At 39.2% G+C, this 27,516-nt stretch overlaps 1 protein-coding gene across 2 annotated transcripts in view; it reads right to left on the reverse strand.

Moving 5' to 3' along the window:
- The window catches only part of celf1 (cugbp, Elav-like family member 1), a 134,299-nt gene that overhangs the window by 76,552 nt on the left and 30,231 nt on the right, over positions 1–27,516 (reverse strand). For both annotated transcript variants that reach the window (XM_088004045.1, XM_088004046.1), the window contains one exon: positions 10,867–10,915. In XM_088004045.1, coding sequence (XP_087860171.1) covers positions 10,867–10,915 — 49 coding nt within the window. The remainder of the gene's footprint in view (positions 1–10,866; positions 10,916–27,516) is intronic.

Genomic DNA, 27,516 nt, shown 5'->3' on the forward strand with positions numbered 1-27,516 from the left:
TGCATGGGTGGTGCAAGCTTAGTTCCTGTTCACTGATTGGCCTTTGGCGAGGTCAGACGTAGCAGCAAAAAGAGAAGAAAAACAAAGGGTACAAAATTTCAAACTTGCTGCAATACAGAAGTGATGGAGTGAGTTTGACACTCACTGAAGCTCCAAGCAAGCGGTGAACAATGACTTTTCTCTGCATCGGATTTCAATATTCAGCAGCAGGTCAATGGAGCAATGAGGAATGAGTTGTTTTTGTTGACGTAGTGGAGAGAATGGAAAGCTTCTGTTGGCCGTTTCAGAGCCCTGACTCATGCTAACACCGCTGCCATCCAGACAGCGGCGTCACATTCTGGTGAGCAATGTGTGGATATATCTTTCCAGTTTTTTACAGTATTTTATGGCTGCCTACACACAGTCATGAAAGACATTTGAAACATGAAGTTTGTCGTATTTTAATTGTAACCATTGTTACCATTAATTTGTTTTTATGAGTTTTATCTTTGTGTGAATCTTGATTGTCATTTTGCTTTTGTTGAACTGGAGTTTTCTCTGTTGTGAGATAATTAAAAAATATTTCTACTATATGATAATTATTCTTCTAAACTTGCGAGATATCAGTTCTCTAATTAAACAGTTATGAACTATTTATTGTACAGAACATAATAATGAACAATAAACTTGAAGAAAACAATCTTATCCATGGCTCTATGTCTTTACAGGCATAAGTAATTTCCTTTAGTCTTAATTTACACAAGTTACTTATATCATGTATGCCTGAATGGTAAAAAATAGTGTATACACAGTGATGACATAGTTACTTTGAAAAAGTAACTTTAATCAGATTACTGATTACTCCATTATTGATTTGGAAAGTGTAAAGAGAGGAAAAATTCTTGAACTTTAAAAACCTTTTGACTCGTTAAATCCTCTCTTATGCCCGGGTTCAGAAAAATGCTGTGCACAAAGACTGAGATCACGCAGAGATAACAGCGTCACAATAATCAGCATTTATTCAAGACAGATGCGTACTATCACCAGACAAACACATCACATAACATCAGAAACCTCAGAGCACAAACAACACATGAATTTACCTGAGAGAGAAAAAGACAAAAGATGGAAACGACAAACAAAAAGCAAAGACGTCTTTGGAGAAGTTGCAAGAGCAAAATCTGATTTGTTACTTCTGTGTAGAAAGTTTTATAGTAAAAGGCGTATTCTTATCTTTAATTTATTCAAATAAGGCGTATCTTTGCTCCTCCAATCCAGGAGCTATCTCTGACCCTCTCTCTGAAGCTTAAAACCCCTGCCGTGTTTACGGCCTTTCACAGATGAGTGTGAAAAGCTACAACTTCCACTGTATTGTTTTCCCACAGACAAAAGGCAGTTCAAACGATCCTAGCAAACCATCTGCAGTAACTACAGGTAAAATAAAGGTCAATAGGCCAGAATGCATTACTAATTTCAAAACCACAATTAGGCCATTTGAATCAAGACATGTTAAGTTTTAAAACTAGCTTATTTTAAATTTATTTTCTCAACAAAAGTAACTAAGTTACATTGAAAGTATCTTTTTTAGTTACTTTCAGCAGCTGCTGACAACAACGCTCCGCCACCTGTGAAAATAACATTGATCTTTGCCAATAATTAATTGCAGGTTATTTTATAGCAATAAAAAGGTGGTCTCCACTTATATGGTTGAACTGAAGGGGAGATTATTTAATGGTTACAACAGTACAAAAAAAGTTTGTGTGTTCCAGTATTGTCTAGAAAACTATAAATAGGATTCTAGACACTGCCCCCACCCCAGAGTCCAGGTTCTGCATCACAGCAAACTGTTCTAGTCGGGTGTTGTCTCCAGTGGTACTAGTGTCTGAGTTCTTTGCCTCATTGTTCACCTGTGCTGCCCGGACTTCTGTACAGGCTTTCCTCTCCCCAGCTATTTGGGCCAGCTCCTCTGGATTGATCCCAAGGGGCTCCCAAGCCCACCGAGAAACATAGTCCCTCCATCATGTCCTAGGTGTTCCTGGAGCTTCTTCCCGATGGAAGGTACCTGAAACACCTCAACAGGCAGGCGTCCAGGAGGCATCCTGACCAGATGCCTGAGCCACCTCAACTGGCTCCTCTCGACGTGAAAGAGTAGCGACTCTACTCTGAGTCCCTCCTGGAAGACCGAGCTTCTCACCCTATGTCAAAGGGAGAGCCCAAGAGTCATCCCTGGCAAGACCCCTGAATAGACCTTGCCAGCGATACTTATGAGTGTGACCCCTCTGTAATTGGAGCACACCCTCCGGTCCCCCTTTTTAAACAGGGGGACCACCATCCCAGTCTGCCAATCCCTGGGAACTTCCCCCGATGTCCATGCAATATTGCAGAGTCGCGTTACCCAAAACAACCCTTCAACATACAGAGCCTATAACATCCAGGGGCCCTGCCACCGAGAAGCTCTTTAACCACCTCAGCGACCTCATCTCCAAAAATTGGAGAGCCCAACCCAGAGTCCCCAGTCTTCACTTCCTCAATTGAAGACATGTGGGTGGGATTGAGGAGGTCTTTGAAGTATTCCGCCCACCGACCCACAACGTCCCAAGTCGAGGTCAACAGCACACTATCCCCATTATAAAAAGTGTTGGTGCTGCTCTGCTTCCCTTTCCTGAGACACCGGATAGTTGACTAGAATTGCTTTGAAGCCATGTGGAAGTCTTTCTACGTGGCCTCTCCAAACTCCTCCCACACCCAAGTTTTTGCCTCAGAAACTGCCCAAGCCGCATGTCGCTTGTACTACCAGAACCCATCGGCTGCTTCAGGTGTCCCACATACCAAAAAGGCCCAATAGGACTCCTTCCTCAGCCCGACAGCATTCCTCGCCAAAGGTGTCCACCACCGGATTCAAGCGTTGCTGCCACGACAGGCCCCCACAACCTTGTGGCCCTAGCTCCGGTATGTCGCCTCGACAATGGAGGTGCGGAACATGGTCCACTGCAATTTCGTTGTCTTTCTGACAATGACAATAAAATTCTTCTGATTCTTCTGATCAATGTCCCTCCCGGAAATAGGAGTTAAAGCTTCGTCTCACAGGAGACTCTGCCAGATGTTCCCAGCAGACTCTCATGATATGTTTGGGCCTGCCAGGTCTAACTGGCATCCTCCCCCACTACGGGAGCCAACTCATCACTAGGTTGTGGTCAGTGAACAGTAACAGTAATATATTTGGCGCTTGTCATCTGAGATGTGTGATGAATTGGAGCTTAACAGTGGAACTGCGTGTGCATTTATTGTGCAGTGCATTGCACTTGTTGATGTCTAAAGGACATCTGCACTTTGATTGATTGTTCCTGTAATATATTTGAGTTACAGTTGCTCTTCTATCAGCTTGAACCAGTCTTGCCATTCTCCTCTGACCTCTGGCATCAACAAGGCATTTGTGCCCTTAGAACTGCCGCTCACTGGATATTTTCTATTTTTCTGACCATTCTCTGTAAACCCTAGAGATGGTTGTGCATAAAGATCCTAGTAGATCAGCAGTTTCTGAAATACTCAGACCAGCCCGTCTGGCACCAACAACCATGTCATGTTCAAAGTCACTTAAATCACATTTTTTGCCCATTCTAACACTCAGTTTGAACTGCAGCAGATTGTCTTGGCCATGTCTACATGACTAAATGCATTGAGTTGCTGCCATATGAATGGCTGATTTGACATTTACGTTAATGAGCAGTTGGACAGGTGTACCTAATAAAGTGGCTAGTGAATGTAAGTTCACTTTTGGATACTTTCATTGGTAGTCTACATTGTGAAGTGTCAGTTAAATACATATACAGTATAGTATAATAAAGTCATTTTCACTCTGTCTAAAGCTCCTCACATTTTTGGGAGGATTGTATTAGGACTTCGAAGCCATGCAAACTGCAGTGTGTACTATAATGTGTAGAGTGGATATAGAAAAGATCACTTTGTTCATCGAGAGCACAGCAGCATTTATTTTTCTTTTGTTTACCTCAACTCTTTTCTATGGAAATACAGAGGCAGAGTCAGAAAGAGGTTTCGGGAGGCACAGGCCCCCCCGATATCTGATTGGCTCAGCCAGGTGCCACCCGAGGACTGACATGTAACAGCACCAGGTCATTCCTATACAGTATCTGGACTCATTGAAAGCCACCCTAATATGCAAAGAAGGGTATAATAAATATATGAAAAGAAAATGTATAAAACTATATATAAGGCCATGTGATGATACATATAAATAGATCAGGTGCGATATCAGCCTCCAGTATACTCGTACTTATAAAAGCAAGCCTCCAATTCTGCTGGATGTTCCTTGTGTGCTGACCTGCGGTGCAACTCAAAGCAACTTATTTGTTGATGATAATCCACCAATAAGTTATTTGCTAATCCTCCGGGAGAAAAATAAATTAAATAAAAAAACAACTGAAGAAAGAAGAGGCAGACAAAAATGTTCGTAGTTTGGAGCAGAGGTTGCGATAAATTTTTTTCTGTTGTCCGTCAAATTATAATAATATTTTTTTGCATTTTATTTCCATTTTGTAGTCAACAAGAGCAACATTTAACTATTTCTCTGCAGTGAGAACATTTTTGAAATTAGGTAATATCAGAATTCGGCAAGACTCTGATCGTTACCTGATCCCGCACTCACTCCTCTCTGCAGGAGAAATATCCAGCAGAAGCAGATCAGCTGTGCTAGACGCTCCAAAGCCTCTGGTCCATTAAAGCTGTTCTTGTATTGATTTATAGTAAGATCCACGATGTTCTCTGCGCATAAAGTTGAAACTGTTTGCATAATAAGTGGTCAGATCTGCGTTATTACAGTCTGGATACAAAACCAGCAGACTGCTCTCTGTACATAGCTAAACTGTCAAGACAAGAATGAGGGAGGGTCCGATATATTGTAGTTAACCTTTTACTGGATTAGCTTATACATCTCTAGGGTTTACAGAGAATGGTCAGAAAAACAGAAAATATCCAGTGAGCGGCAGTTCTGAGGGCGCAAATGCCTTGTTGATGCCAGAGGTCAGAGGAGAATGGCAAGACTGGTTCGAGCTGATAGAAGAGCAACTGTAACTCAAATTGCCACTTGTTACAATCGAGGTATGCAGAAGAGCATCTCTTAATGCACAACACGTCAAACCTTGAGGCGGATGGGTTACACCAGCAGAAAACCACACCGGTTGCCACTCCTGTCAGCTAAGAACAGGAAACTGAGACTACAATTCGTACTGGCTCACCAAAATTAGACAACAGAAGACTGGAAAAACATTACCTGGTCTAATGAGTCTTGATTTCTGCTGCAACATTTGGATAGTAGGGTCAGAATTTGGTGTCAACAAAATGAAAGCCTGGATCCATCCTGCCTTATATCAGTGGTTCAGTCTGGTGGTGGTGCAAAGGTGTGGGGGATATTTTCCTGGCACACTTTGGATCCATTAGTACCAATTCAACATCGTGTCAACGCCACAGCCTACCTGAGTATTGTTGCTGACCATGTCCATCCCTTTATGACCACAGTGTACCCATCTTTTGATGGCTACTTCCAGCAGGATAGCGCAAAAATGTGATAAAGCGAGAATCATCTCAGACTGGTTTCTTGAACATGACAATGAGTTCTTTGTGCTCGAATGGCCTTCACAGTCACCAGCTCCAGTAGAGCACCTTTGTGATGTGGTAGAATGGGAGATTTGCATCATGGATGTGCAGCTGACAAATCTGCATCAACTGCATGATGCTATTATGTCAATATGGACTCTTTAAGGAATGTTTCCAGTACCTTGTTGAATCTATGCCACGTAGGATTAAGGCAGTTCTAAAGGCAAAAGGCGGTCCAACCCAGTACTAGCAAGATGTACCTAATAAAGTGGCTAGTGAGTCTACATTGGGAGGAGAGAAGATTGGTATTTAATGGAGGTCTGAAATGCAGAAAGACCAGAAGCTGTGGAATGTTTGAATTTTGTTCCAACCAGGCAAAATGTTAGCTCCAGGTGGCCAGGCTACCTACCAAGGAGCGTTTTTTTTTAAATCCTGATTCATATGCTCACATTTGCCATTAATTTGAAGATTAAAAAAAACTGAGGAGAGTCAGGATTTTGAGCCAAAGGCTAGACCCATAAGTGGTTGGATTGTGATGTGACTTACTTAAGTGACACAGATTTGTTTCAAACAAGGGAGAAAATTACATGCCCACTCCATGACCACATGGACCTTGTTCTGCTGAGAGACTTCAACGCTCACATGGACAATGACAGTGAGATCTGGAGGGATGTGATTGGAATTAATCCCCCCTGATATGTACCCAAGCAGTGTTCTGTTGTTGGACTTTTGTGCTCTTCATGGATTGTCCATAATGAACATCATCTTCAAGCATAAGGGTGTCCATATGTGCTTTTGCCACCAGTACATGCTAGACTAGAGATCAATGATCGTCTTTGTCTCATCTAATCTGCAGCCACACATCTTGTACTCTCAGGTGAAGAGAGGTGCAGAGCTGTCCACTGACCATTACTTGATGGTGACTTGGGTTCAATGGTGAGGGAGGATGTCAATCAGACCTGGCAGGCCCAAACGTACTATTAGGGTCTGCTGGAAATGTCTGGAAGAATCTCCCATGAGACTGAGTCTGAGTGGACCATGTTACATGCCTCCATTGTTGAGGTAGCTTATCGGAGTTGTGGCCACAAGTTTGTTGGTGCCTGTTGCGGCAGCAACCCCCAAACCCACTGGAGATCAGGCCTTTTTGTCCTGTGGGATCACAGAAGCAGCTGATGGGTACTGGCAGTCCAAGTGGCATGTTGCTCGGGGCAAAAACTCACGCGTGGCAGGAGTTAAAAGAGGCCATGGAGGAAAGCAATTCTGGTCCACCATCGAGCATTTAAAGTCTTCCATGGGGAAAGGCTTCTACATGGCTTCTAGATGGATTCTATATGGTGTCGAGGTGATTCTGGTCCACCATCGGGTGTCTCAGGAGGGGAAACAGTACAGCGCCAACATTTGAGTTCAAACTGGCAAGAGTTTGTCTTGCCAGTTTGAACCCCCGATCTTTTTCAGTTGTTGTTGTGACCTTGGGCAAGAAACTTCACCCACTTTGCCTGCTGGTGATGGTAAGAGGGTGCTGTGCACCTCTGCAGTAGATATAGATGCCCACTATAAACACTGGTGAGAGTTGAATTCCGCCAAGACTGCCCTTTGTCACTGATTCTATTCATTATTTTTATGGACAGAATTTTTAAGATAAGGTAATTTTATAGCACATTTTCCGCAACAAGGCAATGCAAAGTGCTTTACAGGAATTAAAAGGAAACACAAACAGTCAAGCAGCCAAGAAGTTGAGGGGATCCGTTTTGGTGACCTTATGATCGCTTTTGTTTTTTGCAGATGAAGCGGTTCTACTGGCTTCATCAGGTCTTGATCTACAGCTTCCACTGTACCAGTCTGTTGTGGTGAAGAGAGAGCTGAGATGAAAACTGAAGCTCTTGATTTATCAGTCAATCTGCATTCCTACCCTAATCTATTTCCCCTTTTCTACTGGCTCTACTTCATCAGGCCCATACTACTGGCCTGGCCAGGCTCCACTCTACTTTGGAGTGAACGCATTTCCACAGACCCGACTCGGTCTGCAGCAGGGTGACACTCCCTGGCAGTGGGGGGTATAGCGCCCTGCCTCCAGGTGTCATGTGCTTCGTTACTATGCAACCTAAATACAGTTGTTTTTCCGAGACAAAAGAAGAAGAGAGAGCAGAGCTATTTATTAGCCTGATTGTGATTTTTCTGAGTTTCTGAGTTTCCAAGAAAATGTGGAGTGGACTGCATATGTAGCGAGGAGAGCTGATCTCCACCTTGCAGCAGGAGGAAAGTAGGTCTCCCAGATTTTGCAGCATGAGCCAATGATGATTTTTGTATTCCAACTACTATAGAACTCGTAGTACTTTACAGAATATACATGCACTAATGTTAGCCAGGGTGTTGCAAATAACTTAATAGTGTCAGAACTGTGTATTGGCACTGCACATTCATAATATATTCCAATGTGTTTTCAGATTTTGGTAAACTTTTGTCGTAGACCACCAGTGTGGTTATTCATACAACCTCAGAGTTGTAGAAGCTGTAGGACATCAGTGTCTGTCTTCCTGACTGCCAGTCGGTGTTTACCTTCAGGATGTCCAGAAACCTTCACCTTTCTGGAGCAGGGATCACATGAGCCCAATGTGCTGATGAAACATTTGCTCATTTTAAAAAAATGTGGGGCATATTCTTACAGAGTTGAAATACATTTACAACCTTGTCTGTTTTTAACTTTTCAATACGTTAAATTATTCATCTGATGTTCAAGTTATACTGAAAATAAATAAAAGTGTATTTCTTCTAATCTGACTGGTTCTAGTTTTAATCAAACCTTCTGCACATTTGCCCATTTTGGTCACTAAGAATTGATGGGGCTCTTAAATGCTTAAACTCATAATCTTGTTTACCGCTAATTAAGATTACAAGTTTTGGACACATTTTCTCACTTTCTGACATTGAAGATTTTCCAAGACAACAGCTTAACAGTGAGTGGATAGAATTAGGTTGTACACAGTAGAAATTAACAAACATGACTTGTAGTTTGGGTTCTTGTTGTTAGCAACCAATGTCAAAATGTTTGGTTTGCTGAATAATGTATGTTCACTTTTGGATGCCTTCACTGGTAATCTACAATGTCAAGTGTCAATGAAATAAATATAATATAATATAGTGTTATTTTCACTCTATCAAAGGCTCCTCACATTTTTCGGAGGATTGTACAAAGACCTTGATGCCATACAAACTACAGTATGTACAATAATGTGTGGAGTGGGTATAAAAAAGATACTTCATTCATTGAGAGCACAACAGCATTTATTTTTCATCTTTTGTTTGCCTCAACTCTTCTCTATGGAGTTCTACCATCTCTTTGCTGGTAGCTACCTTCCAGGAGTAGTTTATGTTGCTGATGGTTCTCCTCTTTGTTTATCATGTCAGCCATGTTCTTCTTCTGTTCCCTAGGAAAAGTAATCAGATGTTATAGCTTATAGCATACAAATGTAGATACATAACACAGAGTTACTAATGTCTAAGTTACATATACATAATTAATTATTTAAAACAGACATTACTTTGTATGTAAATTATAAATAACTGGAATAGTCATGTGCATTAAAGACAAAACGTAATTACTTTTAAGTTTTAATCCTGTGTAGACATACAGTCATGGATAAAATATCACTCTTGTTGTCTTCAGGTTTATTGTTCATTTTTGTGTACTGTACATTGGGCTCATAGTTCATAACTGCTTAATTAGAGAATTGATATCTATCCATTTTAGAAGAATAGAATATCTATATGTGTTTTATTATCTCACAATAGGGGAAACTCTGGAGCAACAACAGCACAATTGCAAACAATCGAAGCAAGTAGATTCAGGCAGCTAAAACATTAAAAAAACAAACGAAGGGCAATATGCTGTACAATATTGACAAAGTTATAAACGGTGCACTCTGATCTCAAGGAATGTGCAACTGAGTAGAAATGTGCATGTGTTTGAGCAATAGAAATACAGCAGACTTTGTGTTTCAAATGACTGCCATGATTGTATGTAGGCAACTATAAAATATAGTAAAAACCAGACAGATACATCTACAAACTACTCACCTTGCTGGAGAGCAGCAGCGTCGTTAGCTGCATCTGAGTCAGGGTTCACCGTAGGGCTGCGTCCGGCTCCGAAGTAGCTAACCGAGGCTTCCCGTTTTCTCTGCTACGTTGACGAAAACAACTCATTCCTCACTGTTCCATAAAGCTGCCGCTAAATATTGAAATCCGATGCAAAGAGAAGCTGCCATCTCATTGTTCCACCGTTTGCTTGTAGCTTCCATCATTTCTGTGTTGCAGGGAATCTGTTTTTCTTCTCTCTTTGTGCTACGTCTGACCAAGCTACGTCTGACCATAGCATGGTCAGACGTAGCGAAGCTTGTGAGCGAAGCTTCGCTCTTGCATCACCCACACAGGTCGGCCTGCTGGCCCTACTCCAAAAGCAGGGACCTAAAAAGCAGGGACTGGCCTCGAAAAAAGCCAGTGGAAACGTTCACAAAGCCAGTTGAGTAGAGTGGAGCCGGGACATTAGGTCATGAGCTTTGTGTCATGACCAAAAGAACAAGGTCATGGATACAAGTGGCTGAAATAAATTTCCTTTGTAGGGTGTCTGGGTTCTCTCTTAGAGATAAGCTCAGTCATCCGGTAGGGACCCAGAGTAAAGCCACTATTCCACCATGTCAAGAGGAGCCAATAGAAGTCGCTCGGCCATCTAGTTAGGATGCTTCCTGGATGCCTCCGTGGCTCGTCCCACCAGGAGGAAACAGAGGAAGACCCAGGATACGCTGGACGGACTATGCTTCTCAGCTGTCCTGGGAACGCCATGGGATTCCCTGAGTGGGGCTGGCCCAAGTGATTGCCTGAGCCTCGCTACTTAGACTGCCACCCCAGCGACCCAACTCCAGATGAGCGGAAGAAAATGGATGGATGGATGGATATAAACCTAGTTTAAGGCTTGGGCAACAGGGCAATTCAGTTTTCATGCTTCGTTAATGTGGAACAAACTTCCCAAAAATTGCAAAACAGCTGAAACACTAAAAGAAAAACATTTTTTTGAGTTGGCTTTGATTAATAATAACTAAAACATTGATTAATGCATTTGATGTATATTTGGTAATGATTATTTTTGATTATGACATTTGATTAAATGTAATGATTGATGCTTACTTCATAATTGGTTATTGTATGTTTTTATCAAATAAAACACTTTAAACTGCCTTGTTGATGAAAGGCACTATATATATATATAAAGTTGACTTGACTCACCGTTGCTTTTTTCACTGTCTGCCGGCTTCATCTGGATCGGGTGATGCATCTACAACAGTGAGAAATGACAAACTGCTCATCACAGTGACTTGCAAGTTTATCTTCTTAAATGCTTTTTCTAGTTATCCAAAGCGTAATGTTTTCTGACTGTATTAATGGGACTCTTATTTTGAAATACACAATTACTGAAACCAAATTTACCACTATAAGTTGGGGACATTGACTGTGTTTTTAGCTGCCAGTAGGGGTGTAGCGATACAATAATTTAACGGTACGATACAATATACAATATTCTGGTCACGATACGATATGTATCACAATATTTATTGAGCGATGCAATTCGCTACGATTCAGTGCATTTTTACGATATTCTGAAAGATTTTAGAAGGACAGAGTGATTTTAGTAACATTTTGTGTTCCATAGACTTGAATTTAGTTAACTGAAAACTGATTTAAAGCACCAACTACACAATACCTGACTCTGATTGGACAGTCTAACAGTCTGCAGCTGGACAAAATGAACCAAAGACGCAGTGAGAGAATTAGTTTCTGTCATTTAATTCATGTGGATTTGACATAAAACTCAAAAGTTTAAACGGTAATCCAGGAGCAGAGTGGGGAGATTATCAGCCTCTGTAGACTCTCAATATGCAAATGATTGCACTTATGTTTTTTTCTTTCGGACACTATGGCTGCATTTTGGAGGAAAAAATCAGCCACAAATGCAGTCTTTTGGACTATGGGGGAAAAGGCTTTTCTACCTTGTCTCCCGGAGTTAGCCGTGGCTGTAAGCTGCTTTCATCTAACTGCTAAAGTCGTGGCTCCGCTTCACCCCGTAGTGATCGACTTCCTGCAGCTACTAAGAATGATCGATCAGCCATTGTTATCATGGAAATCCTCACTGCGCCGCGGATTCCGGCTGGAGGTTTTTCCTCTTTGTCTTCCTGCTCAAAACACATCGCCGCTGCGCGCCCGGATGTTATCAACCCACGTTCATTCTTCAGGTAATTACGAAGTGAATGCTACCAGTCGAAATTTGCATTAATTTCGCGATTTCACTGCTTTTGCAGCTGCTCCGTTCGCGCCGCTACTCCTTTCCGCTTCTCCTTCACGGTTACTTGCGCAACTTTCGTTTCTTAGCAACAAAATACAGCCCATTGTTATTTATTGAAGATTTTACATTTCCTAAAACACAAGAATCTAATGTTTCGTTTCGTTTTGTACGTTTGGAAGCTCATTCCCTCTCACATAATCGGAAAAGCCGGGGAATGGCGGCGCTTTTGACATTTCTCTGACATTCGGAAAAATATGGTTTACTAATTTTAGCATAACTCCGGTTATACTTGGCCTATTAACACAATTTAAAAACTGGTGTGTAGTTTATAATGTGCACTTTAAGCTCGAGTTGAAAGTTAGACTGAGGGAGGCGGAGTCTTGCTGCTACGCCGTAACAAACTAGACATTAAGAAGAGCTATAAGGCTATGGACCCCTATGGTTTAACTGATCTACTCGCGGATGAAAAAACGATACTTTCCGAGGGCGGAAAATATCGATATATATTGCCGAATTGATTTATTTATACAGTCCTAGCTGCCAGTGTATTTATTGTGATGAAGCTAAAATAGACTAGAAACTCACATCAGCAGACATACAAGTGGATTTATTAAAACCGACATGGTGTCAGAGTAGCTTACAGACCCATGTATACAATACTGAAAGGGCAGTATGTATTATCTAAAGGAAAGAAGATGGAGGCTTTTGGTGTTCCATTTTCATGGATGGAGCATGCAGAGCTAATATTTAAGGAACTGTTCAAACACAAAACCAAGGAACAGAAATAAAGTTAGGTAAAGGCAGCGACATAAGCAACACCTGGACCATGTCAGCGAACAAACCTAAGTTGCTCAAAACTTATTATGATGGCTTCACAGCATACATCATGCCCAAAGCTAACTCAATCTTCACCAGATACAAGTTCCACCAGAAGATGCAGAGTAATGGTGAGTGTTTTGAACAGTTTGTCACTGAGCTCAAAACTCTTAGTCTAAGACTTGCACCCTTTCACCTTTTTGTCCTTCAAATGTGTGTTCATGTGAACCTCCAACATGTATGTCCCAAATTCTCTACATCTGGCTTTTGCTCCACCCATAATGGGTCCGATTTCCACCCTTCTGCTAAGTCCGCATCTAGGCGAACTTTGGCAAAGTGTCTTACCTAGAGTTCATCTTTGCATATGTTGTCTTGAGTTAAAAGACGGAATTATGTCAATATGTTGGTGGGGGTTTTTTCATCTTCATTGAAAATTCAAATAGAATAGTATGACAAGGCAGACATTAGTAACTAAAAAGTTTGATATAAACTGAGCAGAAAAAAGAAGAAATAATAAAGAATAGTCAAACTAACTGTGAGGAAGTTAACCCTCTATGGCATGACTTTTTGTTTTTTTGGGGAAAAAATATTTTCCTGCATTTTTTGGGAGCTTGTTGGTCCCTAATTACATATCAATCATAAAATTGGACCCTGATGCCTCCCGGAACCGGATTTGGGTTTGTTGCCTCAGGGCAACATTGCGCTACAAGGGGTCTAAAATGCCAAGTTTTCTACAGTGATTATAAGAAATGAAATACAAATCAAACAAAAACTATATTCATAAAAACACTTTTTTTGACAAAAATAAATCAGACATGGTTCCAACTCACCAAATATAAAATAAACGACTAATTTTCATTAATGAATGGTACATTTGAGCAAATTACTAAAACGCGCATTTGTGTGTTTGTACATGGGTATGTTTGGCAGAGTTAGAATCACTAAGGATGTTGAAATCAGTCTTTTTCCCCATTATATGTTAAACATCAGGAAGGAATTGCTTGCTGATGTGAAAAAAGTGTATATCACATTTTTGACACTTGATTATTGGCGTACCTGGGAATCACCACCTGTTTATCTGATTATCTATGGCTTGTAGTGACCAGATTCACATCAGTCACTATAGTTAGGGCTGCAGGTTCTTTTTATAAGAGTTTGTAGTTCTGATTCTTTGTTAGAATTTGAGCCAAGCACAGGATAATATTTTCATCAGCTCCCATATCTGGTAGATTTGGTGGTTGCACAACTCGCTCTGTATAGGTTGTAAGGAACACCATCTGCACCAGCCATATGAAGTTCCCTGCAAACCCATATTTTTGGGTTTGGCGGGTATTGCTTCAGTCTTTGCCTGCCTTGGAATGGGGCCATTTGTTCATTGATGACCAGCTCTTCACCCTTTGGGACTGAAGTCAGTTTTGAGGATAAACAAACAATGAAATAATGGTTGTACAGTGGATCCTCATGTTTTCATTGGGAATGACCCCAGCTTATGAACCATGCACATTTTGTCCATGAAATGATCTTGCATCCATCTCCTGTTGCTGTTAGTCAATAATAAAGTAAAAAAATTGGCTCTGATAATTATTTTGTAATCAATTGAATATCATCACATTAGAATAATATTGTCTGCACAGAAGGGCCCTAACTGCACAATGTTGTCCTGAGGCAACAAACAAAAAAACACAGTTTTTGCATATAAATAATTTAAAAAATTGTCTTGAAATGATCTATAATGCTTCTTTACATACTCACAGATATTAAAATATTTTTAGTTAGAGTGACCCAAATTTAAACATGAAGAAAAGTGATGTATAACTTACAAGTGGAGGCAAGGTGTAGCATGCACCTTCGCTTCATGAAAAGGACTGCTCCTCTTCTAAGTAAAAGGTCACATGGACCTCAATACCTCTTTTATTTGGACAAAAATATGTCTGGAGGTATTTTAAATCATCAAACCCCAAAAATAACACAAAGGAGCAACGTGAGGGACAGATTTGTGGTTTGTTGCCTGAGGGCAACGGTATGCCATAGAGGGTTAAAACAAAATGCATTTAAAACATGCCTTGCATTTGTAACATCTTAAGTTAAGCTATTTACTCATTTGTGATGTTGCAACATTTAAGCACTCTCCTAAATAAAATTATTTCACTTTAAAAACTGAGGTGATTTTTAGAAAGTAGTATTTGTGAATGAAAACTTAGGATTAAATCGTTAATGTCATTGTTTAACTCTTCATCCCCTTTTAGAAGACCAAATTTTATCATATTAAAACCTAAAATGGAATAGATTTATTGCAGAATATCCAGTTTTTAAAATCTTTCTAAAAACATTAATGAAGTTGCAATTGAAAAAGGTGTATTGTCTCAAAATCTCAGTCACAAAACACACATGAATGAATATTTATTTTTGAACTTCTTTCGCAGAAGGTCATTACAGGAAGAACTTCATACATTATTGTAAAATTAATATCTTATTTTTTTTTGAGGGAATGGAAAAGAAGGATATTTGGTTCTTATCTTCGTTAGAGATATCATCATGATTTTTAAACAAATGTTTTCTTCTCAGGCTAAAGAGAGGAAGAAAATTGATGTCATAGTGTTCTTTATGGATTTCTTGTAACATTTTTGTGTATAAAGTCACAACCATTCAGTTTCTTTTAAGAAGCATATTTTAGTTCCACTAGTCTTTTTGTTTTTCACAATGAAACATAAAGCCTTTTTTCTATTTTTTTGTATGTACTGTTAGTTTGTCCTTGACTTGATCTTTCTTAGCAGATTAGCTCCACTTTATACCAAACTAAGTTTTAGTCACATAGAAGAGATGTTTTTCTTTTAGTAACAGCTGAATGTTAGTCATGTATCTAATTACTCAACTTTCAGTGGGAATTACCTTTAAGAATGTTAAATTCAAACACATTTTAATGTGTGTTTTTTGTCATCTTGGAAATACGGTAAGTTGTGTCAAGCTGTGTCTGTTGCAAAAAAAAGAAGACAGTTTTCAAATATAAAGTATTGAAATAATTTTTGTTTCATTCTACTGAGCATGTGATTAAACACCATTACTGTACATTTAAAAATCGATTTTTTTGCTGTTGTAATTGTACTTTTTAGCAGCACAAATGCCTAAACAGTGACCAGTTCCACCATTCTGGATGTCAAAGTTATGACAGGGGTGTACTGTCCCAATTGTCAAACTTTTGCATGCTTGTAACCTGCACCCTCAAGCCCTTATGTGCACTTCGACTGAGTCCACACTTCAAAGAGGGTATTTTCTCAAAACTGAGTACACTGTAAAAAAAAACGGCCTCAATTTACGGTAAAAAACTGGTAGTTTTGGTTGCCAGAATTTTACTGTCTTTATACGGTAAAATTCTGGCAACCAAAACTGCCAGTTTTTCACCATATTTTAGAAATACGGTAAAAATCTGGCCACCAAAACTGCCAGTTTTTCACCGTATTTTAGAAATACGGTAAAATTCTCACAACCAAAACTGCCAGTTTTTCACCATATTTTAAAAATACGGTAAAATACTGGCAACTAAAACTGCCAGTTTTTTACCGTGTTTTCAAAATATGGTAACATACTGGCAACCAAAACTGCCAGTTTTTTACCGTGTTTTCAAAATATGGTAACATACTGGCAACCAAAACTGCCAGTTTTTTACCGTGTTTTAGAAATACGGTAAAATACTGGCAACCAAAACTGCCAGTTTTTCACCGTATTTTAGAAATACGGTAAAAATCTGGCAACCAAAACTGCCAGTTTTTTACCATATTTTGGAAATGAAGAATTTTACTGTATTTTCAAAATACGGTAAAATACTGGCAACTAAAACTGCCAGTTTTTTACCGTGTTTTCAAAATATGGTAACATACTGGCAACCAAAACTGCCAGTTTTTTACCGTGTTTTCAAAATATGGTAACATACTGGCAACCAAAACTGCCAGTTTTTTACCGTGTTTTAGAAATACGGTAAAATACTCACAACCAAAACTGCCAGTTTTTTTACCGTATTTTGGAAATGAAGAATTTTACTGTATTTTCAAAATACGGTAAAATACTGGCAACTAAAACTGCCAGTATTTTACCGTATTTTGAAAATGCAGTATTTTACCGTATTTTAGAAATACGGCATTTTTAAAATACGGTATTTTAAATATACCGTATTTCAAAAATACCGTAAATGTTGCCAATTTTCACTATAACAGTTTAGAACCGTAAACTTAAGAAAAATTACTATAAAAACAACTAGCGTAGTGTGAAAACTATTTACCTAAAGGAAAAAAGCATACTGCAAGATATTCAGAGATTGTATTGTATAAATAAGCTTTATTGTAGATAATGTAAAAACATGTATTACCATACAGAAGGAATTGTAGTTTGTCAGCATTTCAAAATAATGATTAAAAAGAATTAATTCCAAAGTAAACAAAAGTACAGAAACAATTAAAGAAACACTTGAAGCAATTTCTATTTAAACCTTTAGTGACATTAGAGCAGCTTCAATTTCCTGTCCAGTATCCTCACAGTATTTACTTAGATCTGAATAAAATACAAATGTTCACATGAGGGATGATCCATTATGGAAGGAATACAAGAAGCCAAGGATCTTGGCTTCTTGAGGAAGCCAAGATCCTTCAAGATGCTGAAGATCTCCTATAAGTTTTGATCAAGAGTAAAGACTCACAAAGTCCATATTTTACTCGGGAGGATGTGCAACATGGACATGCTCTTCTAAATCACCAATGTAGATTGAGATTCATATGTTGTTAATCAGGTGTTCACGCAAGGTCATCTCAGCAGTTGGAAAACAGAAATAAAACAAAAGTTACAATTATGCACTGGATGAATATCATAGAAACTCAGGATCCATTTAAGTGTTTGTTTCACTCTTGCTGACTTTCACAAATGCATCCTTCCAATCAGTTGCTGCTGAAGGGGTCCACAGCATCAACAATACCTGAAAATATATATATGCTTCTTAAAAATACATTTAAAGACATCCAGCATTGTTTTCTACTGTAAAAATAGCCTCTGCTTACCTCTAAATTGCTTTGTCAAGGCAAAGTCATTGGGTCCAGACTGAAGACCGGTCCAGCAGACACTGAAACTTTAAACAGGTGGTATGCTTGATAATTTGATGTCGACTGGCATGGCGCTCTCTGCAACCTGACAAAAAACAGGAAAATAAACTGGATCATCAGTAAACAAAAAGAACCATTAAACAAGGAAAATAGGAACCTTTAGGGAATCAGACAGAGCTATAGAGGAGTATACAGAAGCAGCTCAACATCACAATTACAGACAACATGGAGAATTACATGCGTTGCGACAGACTGGCGACCTGTCCAGGGTGACCCTGCCTCTCGCCCGAAACGTTAGCTGGAGAGGCACCAGCAACCCTCCTGACCCCATACAAGGGTAGAAAATGGATGCATGGTGTTCTCCAGGACAACAGACTGAAGTGGAGAGGCAACAGTGAAGTGTCTATAAGAAATGACTGTACTTCTTGAGGAAGCCAAGATCCTTCAAGATGCTGAAGATCTCCTATAAGTTTGATGTTGAGAGTGTTATCTCTTCTGCCGTTATCTGAGGTCCCTGGCCTTTTGAGCCAGCGACCTCAAAAGGCTCAACAGCCTGAAAAAGAAAATTGGTTCTGTTGTGATCCCGTTTTGTCCTGGGGCCGACTGTGGAACCTCTGGAAATGATGATTAAAAGAAGGATTGTTAAAACAAATAAGAAAATTTGGGACAATCCTGTCCATGCTCTTCATGAGACTGTCATATCCAGAGACTTTGTAGTACTACAGACTGCTACAGGAGATCTTTCCTGTCCACAGCCATCACTATCTACAATAATTCAGTAATTGCGTTACAACATTGAAAGTTTCTTTGAGATCAATAAAGTAGTTTTGGATTTTAATTTTGCTGTCCAATTATTAATCAGTTAGTCCCAAAATAAGTAACATCATTCCTACGCTGTATTACTGTTAAGTCAAGCATAAAGGGCTGAGCTTTTTACATGTTCATGTTAGTTGTTTTAATGTTTTTTGTTTTTTTTGTTTTGTTTTTTTGGGAAGGGAGGGGGTTGCTGCAAATGCATCCCTTGCTCATTTAAAGGAGGAACTGATTTTGTTTTTTGTATCTTTTAACATGCTTCTAGTACTGTATCAAAGTCTTAAATAAAATATTTGTCAGATGTGCCAATTTTGTATGGGTTTCAATGATTGTCATATTTATTGATAGCCAAAAGAATCATTAGTTGCAGTCCTGGCTGAGATATTAATGGAGCATCTAAATGAAATGACTACAATTTTAAAATAAATAATACAAGTCACTATTCTCTCATTTTACTGAACTAAAGGAACAGCCTCTCACAATGATGGAAAAAAAGTAGCTGTTGTCTTGAACTTGTCTACATATTCAGGCATTTGTAATTACCGCAAAACATACAGCAAGCCTGTTCAAATAAATTCAATAGATCCTAAAACTAAGAAATATGAAAACTAAATGTAAATTCTATCCATCCAGATTGCAAACCATATTCTTGCAGTGAAATTTGTATTCTGCTTTATAAGTGGTGTGTAAGAAATCAAAATTAACATTTCTGCTGGACTTTTAAGTCCATTTTAATATTTCCCTCTCCATTCATGATCTGAGATTTCAGAGATTAGGGTAAGGACCCTTGGGTTCACTGACACGTTCTTCTTATTCTTCTTGGTTTCGACTTTTGTCCCCCGGTCTGGATTGATGTTAAGGAAGCACCTATTCAATACATGAAAATCAACCACTGTAATGAAATATGACTTCATCTAAGTGAGGGAAAAAAACAAAAAATTATTACCTCTGAAAGAAATCAAGTGTGGAGGCCAGATGAGTCAGATGATGGATGCTGAAGCAATAATAACTTGCTAACATCAGACATATAGCGGATGTGAAGCTTGGTATTTGGTCATTCACAACATTGCCGTCAATGCCAAGCATAAAATTGTTGGAAGTATAACAGGAGGTTGCTGCCAAAAAAATATCGCAGAAAACAATTAGTCTTATACAAACTTTAACCAGTGTAATATTTCTTTCTTAAAATTACTCAGTGAATATTAATATTTACTTACCACATACAATCAAGCATGGTGTGACAGGCAAGTTGTCCACTTTTACTTCTCCTGCTAGGCATGTCTCATCTACATAGTGGAAGAGGGTTTCCTCTTTGTCATTGAAATGAGACAGAAGGAGGAGGACAAGATCTTTCAACTCTTCAGAGCAGCCCTGGACCTGTCCTCTCAGAATATCCAGGTTTCTGACAGTTTGAAGAACTCGTTTAGTTTTGTGGGCAGAGACAGTCCTTAAGTAGTCCAGAAGTCTTTTACCCTTTTTTTTGAGATTTTTATGGAAAGTCTAGTAGATTTACTCCAGTAAGCTCCTGGAAGTGGATCGTCATACCAATTTCCTGAAACAGGAAGGGCCACTCCTTCACCATAATTTGTAGGTCTTTTCCCTGGTTTATTTATTTCCTTTGAGTGTAGAAGGTGCCCTGCATAAGATCTCTTATCTCGTCTGAGTTTAAGTTATTTTCTTCACTTAGCATTTTCAATTTGACTTTTTTCTCTTCTTGTGTCTCTGCTGTCTCATGGATTGGCATGAATTCCATGTCCCACTTTATACAACCGTAAGTGTCCTGAACAGCTGCATTTTGCTCTGGCGGGACTGTGCCATCTTCATCTAACATGTTTTTACGCTTCCTTATTTTTGGTTTTGAAGTCCGTCTCACATTTTCAATACGATTTTGTAGTTGCTTGACGAGTGAATAATACCCTGACCCCACAAAATCACCTTCAATAATATCTTGGGAGTGAAAGTGGATATTTTGCTATCAATTTTTTCGCCACTTCTGTGGTTTCTTGCTTGCGAGGAGAAGCACACACCTCCATCATTGCAGAAACTACAATCCGAATCATTTCTCTTCGAAGGTGGGGTTTTGGCCTTGTCTCCATCTCAAAACACTCAATCAAGTTCTCTGGAAACCTGTTCCAAGGAATTTGAAAAGTGTCAACCCAATCTACTGGCGTGGGATGTATAGAAAATGAAGAGGCAGACAATGTGCTGGTTGTAGAAGGAAATGACGACGACAGAGATGGCTCAATGGAAATTCCACTGGTCTGTGCTATATGATAAAAAGTATATAATAATGAACAAAAGGTAAAGATATGCTGCTATATCTCTGATATAATGTACCTACTGGTTTGTTTCTAAGCATTCAGTAACTTCCTTGCTTGAATTGGTTTTAGTACAGATCTCAGATCATTTTCATTAATATACTGAAAATCTTCATTGGTCTCCACCCCCAAAGATTGTAGTGTCTCCTCCAAAGTCTGTAGAGTTGAGACTGGGAGATCTGGCAACCCCTCAGAAATAACCCTGTGTATGATGCTTTGGGAGTCATCATCCATATCTGAGAACAAAACAGTGAAAAAACTCCAGTAACACAAAAATAACAACCTAAGACTTCTTCTAAAACATCATTAGTACAGCGGTGTCCAAACCTTTTGTCCCAAGGTGCAAAATCTTGAAGTCAAAAGAAGTGAAGGGTTGTCCTCATTGATAAAAAAATGATCCACTATGGACATTTTAAAGGTCTCCAAAATATTCTGATATTCTAATAATATAAATATAGTCAAGTTGAATAAATTCATTCAAAGTAAATCTGGGTGCAGCAGGGCTTGCTGGATACATGTGGTCCTCACAAGAGAATGCAAAAAGTTTGGGCACTTTAAACTTTTAAATGTGTAGGCAACTTTTTGTGGTAATAGTTAAATTTTTCTGCATAAATTTTGCCTTAATTAAAAGTAAAGACTCCATCAATCATGGTGGATTAGTAAATCTGTTTCATTAGGGAATTATCGTCATTGGCAAAAGATAAAAGAAAGAAAAAAAAAAACAGTCAAAAGGCTGCAAATGGGTCCTGGACTGAACTTTTCAAAACTCTGGTTTAATGTGACAGCACACTGTGTTTCAGTGGAACCATTTTGTTTCCATTCTTTATGTAAGATGGTAATGGATAGAAATCTATCAAGTCACAGATGTTTAGACACTGCATCTTTTCATCATCTTTCCTAACCGAGTACATGTGATACTCGGGAAGGAATTCTGCTTTATACACTGAGACCAGAACATGGACAGCTTCATTATTTATCAATATAAGCTGTAGTTCACCAAACTCCACTGCCTCCATGCTCCCTGTAACAAGAAATTGGCCTTTTTTGTAAGATGTTCCCTTGTAGAGTATTTCTAATGTGACATTTGTGTTGGTCTCAGTGAAGTCAAACTGTCTAACTGCATCTTGAATTGATTTACTGTATAATGTTGAGTAAAATGGAGAACCAGACTTAATCTGTAAGATAGTCTGACTGCTTAGGCCTGCTGAAACATAAGCCTGCAACATTTGATGTCTTTCAGAAAGGGTGAGGCAGAGATCTTTGAAATTCTTCAAATGTCTAGCACACCTCTTGAAATAACTGTGCTTACTTTCAAAACGCATTGTCCATAGTCTGATCAAGGGTCCAAATTTTATAATCAGAGCTGGATAGTGGCGTAAATAATGGTGCTTTGGTTTTAGATTACATTGTGGGAAAAGCGATTTTCTCGTCTCCAAATACTCTTGAATAACAACGTCAAGATATGCAATCTGAGCCAAAGAGATTTTCTGAGCACATATCAACTCTACAGTATCTTTCAGCTGGAGAGTCAACTGCCACACATCATCTGCTGTATCTTGTACTTTGTCACCAATAATGAGGGGCAACAGCCTTAGAAGGTTCCAGTTCTGCATAGCCTGTCCTGAGAGCTTTGCTGCGTTATAAGTGACTTCACACGGCTTCGAGGAGGCATCAGAGTCACAATATTTGAACTGTTTAATGTGCCTGTTCAAAGTGGAGTAAGTGAACCATCCCTTTTTCTTAATAAAATACTTCAGGTACAAAGCCAGGTCATAAGACACAATTCCCTCAAAGAGGTCATGACCTAGACAAGGAGGTAAACCTGGAAGATGGACATAAAAGTATTTCAAAGAATTAAATATTGACCTGAACTTTACACCTTCTATGTCCGGTTCCTCGGCTGGAGTTCATCAAGAGCAGAGTTGTACCTCTCAATAGTGCGGAGTGGTCCACACACATTTGGGTCCTCACCCTGAAATTCTGATCGGGTTATTAAGCAGTATCTGCAGAAGTGCTGTGTGCGACTGAAATTTTCAGAGAATCCACCAATGCAATGTGAACCTAGATTATCTCCAGCAATGCAATATACAGATCCTTTAACTACTGTTTCATCAACCATTTCAATCCCATTCTCCTCCAACAGCTTCAGGGCTTCTAGTAACTCAGAGAGGACTTTAGAATGCCCAAATTCCTTGAAATATTTTTCCTTGCACAATAAAACCAGTGACATGTGGTCTGTGTCAGACCGTACATGAAGTGGCAAGTCAGCAACAGACACATACACGGCTAATATCTTATGTCTCGTCTTTGCTGAGCCTAAAGGGTTAAAGCCCTAAGGGTGGAAAGGGCTTTGTAAACATCCAAAAATAAATCACTAATAGCCTCACAGTTATCAGATTAAAGTGCAAACTTTTGGTGCCTCTGTAAAGGTAAGACATCAAAGAATGATTTCCTGGTGTCAGTACTATTGCAGCTTTTACCCTGCTTGAATTAAATACAATGTAGCATTTTTTTACCTCACAAAAATTTTGTTATTAATAAACATTGCAAAACGTCACTAAAATATTATTTTTCACACAAAAAAGTAGTTTAGACTTTTAGATCTACATGTTGGGTAAAAGTTCACCAAATTTGGACTCACTCAATTTAAAAATATCGTGTTTTATAAATGTTATACTGAGAAATGTCCCAGGTGGAGAGGTCATTTATCCAAAAATGTCTCCAAACTGTGCCAAATGTGTTTTTCACATCAATACTGGGAATTTCTTTAAATTAAATCACTGATTACCATTGAATGAAACTTAGTACATATAATCTAACCATTGGTCATGACATTTACCACATTTATATCTATAAATGTATAATATAATAATGAACTGATGCTATTACTTTGACTCCAACTGGAAAACTTTTATTGAAACGCAGTAAAACAGTAAAAAAAAATAACTTTTTGAAGTATAGCTAGCAACGGAAAATAATAGTAATTACATAAAAATTTAGTGTTTTACTACAAAGTAATGAACAAAAAAAAAACAACATAATTTCAGTAAAACATAAATAAATCACCGCAGGGTTGCAACTACATTTTATTCAGGCGGATGCGAAGACAACCCCTCCTCCCCTCCCCCCGAAGGAAGTGACGTGAAGGAGCACATGCTCTACAATGGGCTCTTTGCACCTCAGCTTCCGCGTTCGGGGTAAAGCGGCTCGATTGTTTCCGATCCAATACAAATATCATTTACATTAAGTGCTTGCAGTGCTTGGCAAGGTTTGTACATCGATCAGAAGCCCCAACAAGTCAGCTGGAGAAAGGTTTTAAGATGTTTGCCTCGTTATACATTCACTGATACGAAGGTGAGTTTTACTTAAACTTTGTGGCTAACATTAACGTTAGCTTATGCTAGTAGGCAATATTCTCGGACATTGTTCTTGTAAAATGTGCTATTTAAGTATCTAAACATTCTAACGGACAATGTATTTATCTTATTTTCAAGTATGTGTGTTTATTGTCGTTAGTGTCACAGACTAACGGGGAGGTTACGGTTCGGGGTTTTTACTTCCGAAGCCTGACGAAGCTCAACAAGCCTCATAGCTTAACAGTAGCGCAGCTCGAGTGTCAGAGATCTGGTTCAGCTGTTCAGGTTCAAAGTTGCTGCTTTTAGAAAAATATGACCGTGTTGCTTCATGTCTCCGTGTTATTTCGTTTTATTACCTTTGCATGTTTCTTGTGAGGAGCTCAGATAGGACGGTGTTTACAGCAGGATGTACAGGCGGATCAGTTGCTCGGCTGTCTGGCTCTGGTCTGCTCTCTGGTTCCCATAAACTCTTTCAGGCTGAATGCAGAAGTGATTCCATGGAAATAACTCAAGGAGGCTCCTTTATTTACCATCCGTATCCCCGGTAGTTTTAGGCTGATCCGGAGTGAAGTGAAGGCTGCAAACTTTGCTGTTCGGCGTTAGCTGGTAGCGACAGCAAGCCATCTTCTTAATTCAGGATCGCTTGGAAATTAACGAAAACTTAAAAGCCCATTATATTAGGAAGACAACAATGTTAATAGTATTGTTTTTTTGCATCTGAAATACGACTTAGTCTTTTCTACCGGTCATGGTAACTCAAAGCGGAAAAAAGTGAGCCGCATTAGCTCCTGGAGATGTGACGTCAACGCCTTAGGTGCAAAGAGCCCATTTCTAAGGTGGAAGCGAACCCAACATACGTTCGCTCTAGCCCCCCCTCCCCCAGCCCCGAAGGAAGTGACGTGAGGGTGAATTAGCACACGCTTTAGCATATATTTTGCTAGAGCTAAAAATATGCTCTACCATAAGGTGGAAGCGAACACAACATACAGTCGCTCTAGCCCCCCCAGTCCCAACCCCCCCGACACGAAGGTACGTGAACGGTAAAAATCGCTACATTTACATTTACAAAACGCAGCCATCCGGTACTGCCGTGCAACTTCGTGAGCATCTATCAGAAAAGCTCCGTGTGCGCATTACAAAGCCTCTAAATCGCCCAGTTTCTTCTGCTGTGCCATCATAAATGATAGTTTCTCCATAAATAAATCAAAACTGAACTGACGGAGCGCTGAAAAGTGACGTAACTCCAACGTTTTCAGTCCGTATTCATCAAACAAATCTCCGTACAAAGACCGCATGCAGGGCGCACGGATTACGTACGAGAGAGGGTCTCATTACGCAGACAAAATTCAGACCCGGTAGTAAATTTACGTAGCCGATTATATATATCTACAAAGGTCAGTCCCTTTGCTGTCATGTGATTCTTGTCGATGGAGCTCTGCTCAACTAAAAGGGTTGTTTTCGAAGAGAGTTTTAGGAAAAGTATGAAATCTCCGAGGACCTTTCAGTCTCGACAGCTGTTTTGAAATAGCTGTAAAACTATAACATGTTGAGCAAATCTTGGATGCAGGATAGTTTTCGAATGATGAAAGCCTTCTCTATCGGACAAAAAAAAAAGTAACGTGGAGCGGTTGTTTACGGAGAAAGCCGAAAAGACCTGAAAACAGATCCCTCACGAGGGATCGTCGGGCTTAAAAGGTTTTAACCACTTCAAATGCATCTTGGTACAGTATTAGCTTGAGACATGACGGATTCTCCACAAAAAAGTTGTTGGATTTGTATATCCGACCATCATTAATGTCACTTAGAATGTCTAAAGGAGACTCAGACGTGTGCTGCCCTGATTTCTTCCACAGATCAGACTCCAACAAACATTTCAAAGTCTTCCTCAGAGGAACATAGTAGGCAAACCTATCTGTTCTGTTTTCATCTCTTCCTAAAAATATTTTCTTAGGCTCAACATAGTTGAAGTTTTTTTTGAAGGTTTGCGCTCTTGAGTGTGCTGTCCTCATCGACCCGGTATGGCATATAGAGAATAGATCAAATCCCTTGACAGACTCACAAATGTTGGTGATGTCTTCATCTGATAATGGTGTCTCATTTTTTAGCAGTGACCAAAGTTTGCTCAAACAGTATGTCTGGCCCAACTCGTGTATATTTTGTATCTCCTCAACAATATTCTGTATGGTTGAAGCTGGTAATAGAAACTACCCTTGCAATTTCAAGTAAAATAGAGAGACATTTCTAAAAAAAAAAAAAAAAGATCACTGAAATCCTCTGTAATATCATTATCACTTTCATTTGGAGCTGTCTGTAAAATAATCTCATTTACTTGCGACTCAATGTTATCTGGATCATTGTGAACAGATAATGACTGAGAACCAGAACATTTGTATGAGTCATGGATATTATCTGCAAGATCTCTGTGTTTCCGGGAAATGTGGGCAGTAAACGAGGAATTCACATGAAAAACTTTTTTGCATCCTCTGAAAGGACAATTCACAGCACGCCCTTCCACAATATGATGCTTCAAGTGAGCTATTAGAGCCTTAGTAGTTTGACACTGGTGGTCACACAATGTCAACAAGCATTTAAAGTCGGTAACAACCGTTCCGACGCTACTAGAACCAGAGATGTTGTGTTTCCGATAAAAATGAGCCTTAAACGCTTCATAATGCAAAAACATGTCTTTGCAACCAGCAGCAACGCATTTAAATAAACATCGCGGCTCATTTCGATGTGGCTTAATGTTTTAGCCAAATTGCCACAGAAATTGCAGATAAACATTTCTTTAGCAGATTAGTAAATTAGGGTTTAATCGGAGCAGGTGCTTACCTGGCAACAGCACTGGGCAGAACCTGAGAAGGGTCTTTATTCCCTTTGAGTAAGACAATTTTCTGCTCCGGAAGTTCCAGCACTGTTCTCTGCCACTTCTTACTTCCAGTACTTTCTGCCACTTTCTGCCAGAAGTGGCAGAAACGTGATTTATCTTTTATATTTTTATTTAATCGGTTATTTCAAAATCCTGTGCTATTTTACATTTTAAAAGTATATATTTCATTTCGTAATAGAAATAAAATGAAATATATTTTAATTTTTTTTTTTCAGCACTGTTAAATTGCGTTTGGAACATGCGCACTTCACTAAGGACCCCGTTTCAGAAAGTGGAATGAGTGAAAATTCTGAGGAAGTTAATAACAGTAACGATGTGC

This window comes from Poecilia mexicana, unplaced genomic scaffold, assembly GCF_051168715.1.
Source record: "Poecilia mexicana isolate PSO_F unplaced genomic scaffold, ASM5116871v1 scaffold_3, whole genome shotgun sequence".
Taxonomy (NCBI): Eukaryota; Metazoa; Chordata; class Actinopteri; order Cyprinodontiformes; family Poeciliidae; genus Poecilia; species Poecilia mexicana.